An 11,377-nucleotide genomic window follows, 5' to 3' on the forward strand; every position below is an offset into this window, starting at 1 on the left:
TATACTTAATATTATAAAGCTGAAGAGTTTGTTTGTTTGGTTGAACGCGCTAATCTCAGGATCAACTAGTCCAATTTGAAAAATGATTTCAGTGTTAGATAGCCCATTTATCGAGGAAGGCTATAGGCTACATATTATCCCCGTATTCCTACGTCAGCGAGAACCACGCAGGTGAAACTGCACGGCGTCAGCTAATAAATTATAAATCATTGTCGTCTCTATATTGACCACGTATTTTTATAGCATTTGCATCATTAGTATGCTGTTTATAATAGTGTCCGTGTTGTGTAACATCCCTATTTGAGAAACAGTACTAAATCTTCCTGCTACACATTAAGAAATGTCTTTTATCATGTCATAATGTTAATAATTTTATCATTTCCGGTACTGCGAAATATTTTGAAATCCTCCTCAGATATTTATTAAAACTAGGAGATGGCAGCAATTTTGTCTGAGTGAGAAACTTTGACTATTTTAAGTTTTATACTCTATACTATATATATATTATAGTCTTGTCTCAATAACCTGTATTCCAAAAATCTTTGCTAAATATATCTGTATCACAATATCACCATTAACTAGTATCTTTAGTACTTCCGACTGGAGGTTGATAGTATGTCAGATAGCATTATATTTTATGAGTATAAAAATAAATACCCTAAATAATAATATAAATTTCATAAAATAAGGAAATGAAATACATATTAAATAACTATTTTGAAACTGTACACAAGGGCAGAATACTGACACTATATGACCTACGAATATAGTTTACCACAATAAAACGACGAGATTTTTATTGCAAGATGAGAAGTGAAGTCAGCTGTTAGGGGCAGAGGGTAGATCGATTCTGCCCCTAACAGCTGACTTCACTTCTCATCTCGCAACTTCAGTCCCGTCGTGACCACGATCCATGAAACTGGGTCGAAATATCGACAAAAAAAATCTCGTCGTTTAATCATGGTATGTACCCGTTTAAATAACATTCATAATGAACAACCACGAAATAAGTTTAAAATCATTAGTTTACCACAGTTTTCGCAGTCGATAAATACGATCCAGCTGATGCAATTCCGCCATGTCCTGCATACACTCGAGTGTCGGATAAATTGGATTTTGTTATCAATATTTTTATAGTGTACGCAAGGACACAAAACTGACACTATATGATCTATATTCCACCTCAGTTTTCGCAGTCGATAAATACGATCCAGCTGATGCAATTCCGCCATGTCCTGCATTCACCCGAGTATCGGATAAATTGGATTTTGTTTTCAATATTGACTTTAAGCCGACCTTTTACACTTAACTTAGGCGCTTAAATGGAATATTTGAGCGTGTTCAGTTACGCATATGTTATAAGGCCTACAGTTAACTTAGTGAACTAACCTCGTTGAGTTATTAAGTTGTAACCTTTACTGTTTTAATTGACAACATTACAAGTAATCTATAATTTTGACGGCCGTCGTGGCGCAGTGGTACGCGCGGTGGAATTACAAAACCGAAGTCCTGGGTTCGATCCCCGGCTTGGCAGATTGAGGTTTTCTTATTTGGTCCAGGTCTGGCTGGTGGGAGGCTTTGGCTGTGGCTAGTTACCACCCTACCGACAAAGACGTACCGCCAAGCGAATTAGCGTTCCGGTACGATGCCGTGTAGAAACTGAAAGGGGTGTGTATTTTCATCCTTCTCCTACCAAGTGAGCCCGCTTCCATCTTAGACTGCATCATCACTTACCATCAGGTGAAATTGTAGTCAAGGGCTAACTTGTAAAAAATAAAATAAAAATGTAAGAATAGATAATAATTATATTATTTGGATAGTAATGCAGTTTTCTCTGCGCGTTTTCAAGGAAGGCTTAATTCCTTGAAAAAGCGATTTTTTTAACAACGCCTTTCGTACATCTTTAAGATGTTTACTATCTAAACTAATATCATAAATAAGTCATGTTTGTGAGGTTGTAGGGGGTATGTAAAAAAATAACATAATTTGAGATTTTTTAAAAGTTATTTTTAATATAAATCGTTCATGTTTTTAGTTATGATTTTGTTAAATGATTAGTGGATTATTTATTAGCAATAGTTGAAAGTGTACATCGAATTCCACGCGGACGAAGTCGCGGGCATCGCTAGTGCAGAATAAAATGAGACGCTTTATGTAAGTTAGATGTTGTCTGGAATAATCATTGCGACCAGCCCTTATTGCGAAACATACTCGTAGTGTACGTGAACTAGATCATAAGATTTATTGCGCGTTGTACTTTTTACGTAAATACATTAATTCAGTACTTATTCTGCCGTGAATAATGTTTTCATCTTTATAGAGTATACCTAAACTGAGTCGTGATAGCCCAGTGGATATTACCTCTGCTCCCGATTCCGGAGGGTGTGGGTACGCATATTAAGAAATATCAAAACAATAACATAGATAGCCGTGATAGCCCAGTGGATACGGCCTCTGGCTCCGATTCCGGAGGGTGTGGGTTCGAATCCGGTGCGGGGCCTGCACCTCCAACTTTTCAGTTGTGTGTTAAGAAACTAAAAATCACGTGTCTCAAACGGTGAAGGAGTGTCTAAAATTCGTATTCTCTGTATACGAGTAAGAAAGTGAGAGATACAGACGAATCCTAGACTCGAGCCTACTGGCAAGTTGTAAAAAATATCGTTACAGAATACCGCCAATAATAATTATAATGTTATGATCGTCGCATGTTAAATAGTTCGAAGCGCTAGCTAGCTTAAGCAGTTGTATACAGTGGCTTAAGCAAGTTATATTCTGTACAAACGAGTAGCACCTTCGCCCCCTTAAGTATTTTACCACGGTAGGTATTAAGGCTGTGCTAGAGGTTGACGAAAAATTTAGATAAGATTGAGTATAATATAAGTATTTGTGCTGACAATCCAAATTGTGTGAATGTAAGATAAAGATTAGACCTATTATGTTCTTGTTTGGCCGTGGCGTTCGTTGGGTATGTCGCAGAGGTCACTTTGTTATAGCTTGGCAACTTTGTTCGTAACACCCCCGATGGTCCGCGCGGGGCAGGGGGCGTGTAGCGATGAATGAAAAACCCACGAATGATGCACGTCACTTCCCCTCACGCACGATTTCACACCCACGCAGTCTTTCCCCCCGACGCCCGCATATCATGGGAGTGTCATCAACGAACTTGCTAGACTATAATGCAGCCAGTACAAGTTATAATTACAACACTCAAACTTCTACTTATGGTGGACTTACAAGACGGAGGTCCTGGGTTCAATCCCCGGCTGGACCGATTGAGGTTTTCTTAATTGGTACAGATCTGGTTGGTGGGAGGCTTCGGTCTTTTTTCGTCGGTCGGTCGGGTTTCGTCCCGGTACGATGTCGGGTAGAAACCGAAAAGGCTGTGATTTTCATCCTCCTCCTTACTAGTTCGCTTCCATCTTAGATTGCAATTGCATAATCACTTACCATCAGCTTACTAACAAGCTAACTGTAAAGAATAAAAAAAACTCTTACTTGCAAAACTAGAACCTTTTTCATTTCAAAAAAAGTTTCAACTGAAACTATATTTATCTTCAACAGGAGTGTATTTACAAAAAATCTACTAATGTAAGTAGGTAGTACATTAGTACATTTTTTGTGATTTTTTTAGTCAAGGTGATTTTTTTATTTGTATTATTCGAATATCCCATGAAAAGAAAAAAAAACGACTCTAGAGCTATAAAGTTAGCTCTTTTAGTTCTACTCAGTGTAACAATATCAGATTCTGAGATAAATTACTGTAATTGGTTCTACGGGTATAAGAAACATTTTCTCTGTACAAGATTTATGTACCCGCAGACAAGTGTCAAGGTTATGCCCCGTATTGTTTCTAATGATATCTACGGACTTACGGAGGCATGGTCCGAATCATTCAATCATAGCTATATTCGGCTGACGTTGCAAATTTATTATTGTCATATTTAATCATTGTTTATTGTCTATACTGTGATAAAGTTGAACTTGCTAGTCACAGCTTTTGTTTTAAATTAACAACATTTTGTTATTTATTTTTATCGGCCTATTTTAACTGTCCCACTAGGTGGATCGAGGCCACCTAGTGGGACAGTTAAAAATGCAACCCGCTTGATATATCAAGCGGGTTGCAGGGAGCCGCTGGATGCTGGCGGCTCGAGACCATTGTGGCCTATGTCCAGCAGTGGACGTCCATTAGGCTGATAATGAAGATGATGATGATTTTAACTGCTTACTACACCCGGCGGACGTGCCACATAGCTACAGGACCCGGGCCTGTAGCTATGTGGCTACGTGTAGTCGATTCTCTTACTCTTCAAACGCTAACGCTTCCAAAACTAGAAAAATGTATGAGTATTACAGTTTCGATCGATAACTTGATCACGTGATCTGTTGATAACGAATGTCATTTCCATACATTTTTTAATTTTCGAAACGTCTGCGATCGTAGAAAGAGACGAGTCACATGGCTATAGGCCCAGGCGTCCCTTCTTACAGGAAAGAGGATATGGAATTTAGATTCAACCATGTCTCTGCAAAATGGGTTGTGGCAATAATCATTTTAAACTATAGATCGGTTACGTCCCTACAAAATCACCGCAAAAAGCGATCCGACTAATAGGCTACAAAACTGAACGCACACATGCACAATTTTGTCTTTTATCCATTATTTATTTATGTATATGTAGTTTTTACACTTCCTGGACACACAACTTGACATAGTAGACGATATTTAGGTAGTATTTGTTTAAATAACGTTCGTAGTTGACCACAACTAACATTGAGATGTAGAAATTTCCTCTTTTGAGCGCCTCATTTTTCGTGACCTAGTAACACATCTAACAGTATTTAATATCATTGCTTAGGGTTAATATCGTTAAACTATCACTTGATGTATTCTTCGGCACCTGAGGTTGCTTACAGTAATACCTCCAACTTTCTAATTCTAGAATAAGATTTTTTTTACTAAAAAGTTCTTTATAGAATGAAAAGCTCGGTATTTCATAGTCCGGCCCTGGACTATTACCCAACATTTTCTAATCCAAAGCTCTATTTTCTAAGAATGAGTGAATTTGCAGGTAATAATAATTAATTAAATATACAATTTATCTGCAAATTGTAAGTGGAATATAAGCATTTAATGTATATTTTTATTTATGTACTTACTAGCGGACGCCCGTGACTTCGTCCGCGTGGATTTTAGTTTCACCGGGAACCGTGAATTTTTCTAGGAACAAAAGTAGCCTATGTATTAATCCAGAGTAAAATCTATTTCTATTCCAAATTCCAGCGAAATCGTTTTTGTAGTAGCGGCGTTATAGAGTAGCAAACTTTCGAAACAAAAGTTTATAATATTAGTAGGGTATGTAATACATACATGGTGTACATAGGCACTCAATTCAATGGATATGCAACTATTTTCCTCCAAAGAAATTTATTCCACTAAGTGGTCAGTAGAAGCAATGACACATAAACACAGACCTTGCGCTAAATTGTAGAGATATGCATTGTATAGGTGAATAACTTGCAAAATGCGTCCACAGCGCCGCTGAAATATTAATGTCAGCCATGATGAAATCCTGAACTTTAATAGAGGCCAATCGTTTGTCATTACAATGAATTACTATTATTAAAACTGCCCCGTTGGTCCAGTGGTTAGTATATGCCACTTCGCATTATGAGATCGTGAGTTCAAGTCTTGGGCAGGGCTGAAATATTAATGTCAGCCATGATGAAATCCTGAACTTTAATAGAGGCCAATCGTTTGTCATTACAATGAATTACTATTATTAAAACTGCCCCGTTGGTCCAGTGGTTAGTATATGCCACTTCGCATTATGAGATCGTGAGTTCAAGTCTTGGGCAGGGCTGAAATATTAATGTCAGCCATGATGAAATCCTGAACTTTAATAGAGGCCAATCGTTTGTCATTACAATGAATTACTATTATTAAAACTGTCCCGTTGGTTCAGTGGTTAGTATATGCCGTTTCGCAATATAAGGTCATAGATTCGAGTCTTGGGCAGGGCTGAAATATTAATGTCAGCCATGATGAAATCCTGAATTTTAATAGAAGCCAATCGTTTGTCATTACAATGAATTACTATTATTAAAACTGCCCCGTTAATCCAGTGGTTTGAATATGCCGCTTAACATTATGAGGTCGTGGGTTCGAGTTTGCGTCGATCTGAAATATTAGTATCAACCTTGTTGAAATTTGAACTCCAATCGTTAATCATTACAATGAATTACTATTATTAAAACTGCCCCGTTAGTCCAGTGGTTAGTATATGCCGCTTCGGATTGTGAGGTCGTTGGTTCGAGCCTGCGTCGATCTGAAATATTAATATCAGCCTTGTTGAAATTTGAACTCCAATCGTTAATCATTACAATGAATTACTATTATTAAAACTGCCCCGTTAGTCCAGTGGTTAGAATATGCCGCTTCGCATTATGAGGTCGTGGGTTCAAGTCTTGGGCAGGGCTGAAATATTAATGTCCGCTATGATGAAATCCTGAACTTTAATAGAGGCCAATCACTTAATAAACACTACTATTAAAACTGCTTCAGTAGTCCAGTGTTTAAGCCCATGCGTCTTCGCATTATGAGGTCATAGGTTCAAATATCTATATAGAAAGAAGAAAGAAAGAAAAAATGATGTATGTGTGTATAATTGTTCTTACTGAAAAACGATGACTTCTGCATTTTCCGAAAGTATATCAAACCTCTTATATACTAGAAAGTTTTTTTCCAACCACTGCGCCATAAAGGCCGTCGATCCTAAACCGGTTACAAGTGGAACGTACTTAGTATTTATCTAACATCATTATGGTAACGAAGTGTGTCATGCCCCGTGTTAAATGGCATATAATAAGTTCAGTGAGCTTTGCTTTTGTGCTTATGATCTCACACGCGCTTGGCTTCAGACTTCGCAATCGCGCTCAAAATGGTCTAGACCATTGATTCCCAAAGTAGTCCAGGTGCATCCCCAAGGGTCTACGTTGACGTGACACAAAAATTGGGGTTCACGATTAATAATCAATCAATTCACAATAATTATTATTTGTGAATTGATTGGTTCCTTGTGCTGTGAGTTTAAAAATTAAAGTTAGCCTCAACGGTAAGAGCGGTCGGTCTCATTACCGAGGGGATGATTGGATTCCATCCCTACCCCATTGGTCTATTGTCGTACCCACTCCTAATACAGCCTTTCCCGACTAGTTGGAGGGGAATGGGAATATTGGTCATATTAAAAAAAAAAGTTGGCTGAAATAACTTTTTGCCTGAAAAATTGTAGTGACTTTTTAGCATCAACACACACAATCAATTAATTAATTGACTTGATTAATCAATTGTCATTATATATATTTTAACTGTTATTTCGTGGTGGCTGTTAGTTCGAAAAAACGCAAATTTCCATAAATGAATCTAATCACATTTTTTGGCAAGTTTTTGATATAATTATACAGGGGGTCCACCGTAAACAGTTAAATTAGAAAGTGGTGTATGAGATATATAAGTTTGGGAACCTCTGGTGCAGACATTAGTTGCAATCTATCTATTAATTTGTAAACAAAAAAAAACAATAATCGTTCCTTTTGCCTTATTAACTTGGTTCAGGAGTTTTGTTATCTTGATTAGGGAGCTAAACTGAAAATGAAAGGTATACCGTATAGGATTCGATCCCAGCTCATCATCACATCTTTGCCAGGCTCGGCAACAGCGACAGAAATCTCTGTTAAGTCTTACGATGGCTTCGATCATGTGCCTACATGTGACTTTTGTGCCCTATCTCTGCGCGCAATGTTCTGACGCAGAGAGGACATGTTAGGGTACCTACCGTCAACATTAATACGTGACTAGCGGACGCCCGCGACTTCGTCCGCCCTTAGACCTCTTTAATCCGGCCCTATCGCAAAATCCGTTCTTGGTAAAAATACCTCCCTGCCACTTCTATTTTTCGTGTTGAATTAATTATGATGATATTGGAGGGTGGTCTGGCTTTAAGATTTTTATAGCGATTGTCTAGATCTTGCCTTCCGCTTGTTTCCAAAATTAAAGGTATTCTGCTGAACTAAGAACTCTATTCAGGTCGTTTTTTTTTTGCTAACGACTCCTGATAAGTGGAGTCTATGTTACAGTTACCCAACCAACGCCTCTTCTCCACATCCTTATTTATACCATAAGAACAGACAGTTTTTATTTCCACTTGCCGTTCCACAGCTCTGAGTAGATCAGGTGATCCTCAACTATTGCACTATTCGGTCAAGGGGTGCAGGCAAAGAGTACAGTAAGTATATGCAGGGTTCAAACGTCCCAACTCTAAAGAAAGTTTCCTAGCAGATAAATCATATTAGGTATAATTTTCCAAGTGCGGCTCAGGATTTGAATCACCTCATGCTTCTCTCGGACCTTCGTATTTTGAAATAAAGTTAGAGTAAGCAGGTACTAAATATCGATTTAAACGAAGTCAATAAATAAAGACTTAAGTAGATAGAAAATGTTCTAATGCGTCTTATTACATAACTGATGTATGTAGGTATAATACATAATTCATGTTTCCCAGTATACCGGTTTTTAAAGTAATATGCTAGGTCAGCATTGGCATTAGATCAATGTCTTTACTAGAGGTGTTGACACTAATACATTTCATCATTTTTCTTCTTTTTTTATCAAAATTGTTTTGCAGGGATTTTGATTACAACTGGACTAAAGTGTGAGGAATCTTTTCACAATACGCGCCGTCTCAACGATTGATCCAACAGTCAAGCGTGTTACTCCAATGTCGGTATACGACCATTGACTAAAACGACTATCGGAACAATAATAATTGCTGACTGATCACTCCACAAAGCGACAATCTCGTGAGCTTTTTCTTTGTCAACATTCAAGTATATTTTTCCCTGTCAGCTTTCACGGTATAAAATCATTATGGTTGTCTTTTGTGACTTGAAAAGTACGAAAAAGGTTTACAGATTAACTTCTTACTTCTTGGAAGACTTCGAAGCTGATATTATTATTGTAAGAAATACGTAGCGCGTGTGAGTTTTCTTTTTAAACCAGGGTCACGGCTGACTTAAAATCATTAGGTTATCAGTTCAATCACTTATTATATTACCATACGACCTCGTGAGCTGTCGAACGGACGAACTATCGAGATAAATGATATATTAAAGGCGCTAACGATTGTTATCAAGTCTTGTGAGAAAGAAACTGAATAGATAAGTGGTCATAAACCAAATGCTTTACTTTATAGTGTTACATTAGCTATTTAGTCATAAGAAGTTATAACTATCACTGCCAGAATGCCAGAATCAGGATATTAGCCTTTGTCAATTTGCTAGACACTTCTTTACCAATAGAGTCCCTACCTGGTTAATAAATGCAACATTCAAATGCTAGTATAATTCTATTTTGATTTACCTCTGCCCTGCAGTTTCACTCGCGTATATATGCGAATTAACATGATTTAATTTAGAATATAACATCGATTCGGACGAATTCTACGACGCCCGAGTCTTTAGATATAATTTAAATTTAGTATATTTCCTTTTTTATTTTTATAATATGTAGTTAATTTTATAGGTAGGTACGTAGTTTTAATAATATTGTAAAATTTTATAAAATATAATATGAATAAATAAATGAATATAAAAGCTTGTAAACTGAGCCTACTTAAAATAAATGGATTCTTAATTTTTTGAATCCAAATATCAAATTCAAGTTGTACATTTTCGGGGCAGTGACACGTATGTCGCCCCTAGGGCGCGACGTCAAGGTCACTCGACGTCACGATGCAAGTCCACTGAGTGAAAGGGTGAACCCCCGCTTTTAATATAAAAGCTCTATGCACTAGCCATCAGCATCATTCCACATCCTCTCATCAAACCGACACAATGGTGTACAAGGTATTATCATTTTAATATCTCGCTACGTCTATCGGAGTTTTGTCCCAATTTCAAACTATAGAATTAGGTCAGCAAGTCAACAAAATTTTCATAGCTTTTTCTTAAGTTAAAGCTTCATTTTGGCAATTACTGTACATTTTCGTAGTCTAAACTATCAGTAGTTGAAAACACCATAGTTTTAACTAACATTCCACGTAATAAATTAATAGTGCTTACAAAATATATTGAACAGAGATTTTTTAAACTGTATACGAGTAACTTTTCTAAAAAGTTCTGCATAATTTTTTACGACAAAACTGCTCGGAATTGGGGAAACTTTTTTTGCTTAAGCTGCTGCCTGTGAAAACTCCATGAAAAGTGCATAAGTAGTCCCGAAGATAAATGAAAATAGAAAATTAGTGTTTAGTGTTCTACGTCTCTTCTTTTATTGACCCATTTTGGGTCATGTTAATTTGGTAATTTCATTAAAAGAATTTTGATTTCTACTCTCTTAATAGTAGGTATATATAATTATCGTTCAGAAGTTTCGTAAGGTTGTAATAGAAAAACAATGTTAGACAAATAACACTGTTAGGGAAAATTAAATTAAATTAAAATAGACGAGATTATATAAAATTTCTTGTTATTTCAGTTCGTTGTTCTTGCCTGCTTCGTGGCGGCCGCCAGTGCTGGTCTGCTCCCAGCCAGTCCCTACGCCGCCTACGCCGCGGCCCCGGCCTACCACGCAGCCCCAGTAGCCTACGCGGCTCCCATCGCCAAATACGCCGCCGTCGCGCCCCGCGTCGAGGAATACGACCCCCACCCACAGTACAGCTTCGCCTACGACGTCCAAGACGGACTCACCGGCGACTCCAAGACTCAGCACGAGACTCGTGATGGCGACATCGTACAGGGCTCGTACTCCGTCGTCGACCCCGATGGTGTCAAGCGCACTGTTGAATACACCGCTGACCCCCACAATGGATTCAACGCGGTCGTCCACAGAGAACCCCTCGCTGTTAAGGCTGCCCCAGTGGCGTACGCCGCCCCCATCGCTAAAGTCGCCCCCATAGGATACGCCGCTGCCCCCGTGGTACACGCTGCCCCCGTTGCCAAGTTCGCCGCACCACTGGCCTACTCTGCACCAATCTACCACCACTGAATAATGCCAAATAATTGAACTAGTGATATGATCGTGTTGTGGATCGACTCATTAGATTATAAGTGAAATAAATTATTTTTTACTGATACTTAATTTTATTTTAATTTAACCGACTTCAAAAAAGGAGGCGATTTCTCAATTCGACGGTTTATATTTTTATTCAAGCGTCCATGTACGTATAAAAAAGCAGTGAGGTCATTTTCTATTCAATTAAGTTAACCCTTGACTATGACGATGCAGCCTTTGATGGTAACGTTCTAACTTTGAAAAGATTTACCCAATACCCATACCTACCCCTAACCATTTCGACCGTAACGCGAAAACTACGATATT

The 11,377-nt window shown here is 38.0% G+C and overlaps 1 protein-coding gene across 1 annotated transcript; it reads left to right on the top strand.

Moving 5' to 3' along the window:
• The first annotated feature begins 9,821 nt into the window (after positions 1–9,821).
• LOC112050314 (larval cuticle protein A2B-like) lies at positions 9,822–11,132 on the top strand. The gene is made up of 2 exons (XM_024088560.2): positions 9,822–9,903; positions 10,535–11,132. Exons 1-2 carry the CDS (start codon positions 9,892–9,894, stop codon positions 11,042–11,044), a joined length of 522 nt encoding a protein of 173 aa, XP_023944328.2. The 5' UTR covers positions 9,822–9,891; the 3' UTR covers positions 11,045–11,132.
• Positions 11,133–11,377: the final 245 nt, after the last annotated feature.

This window comes from Bicyclus anynana, chromosome 22 (assembly GCF_947172395.1).
Source record: "Bicyclus anynana chromosome 22, ilBicAnyn1.1, whole genome shotgun sequence".
Classification (NCBI taxonomy): Eukaryota; Metazoa; Arthropoda; class Insecta; order Lepidoptera; family Nymphalidae; genus Bicyclus; species Bicyclus anynana.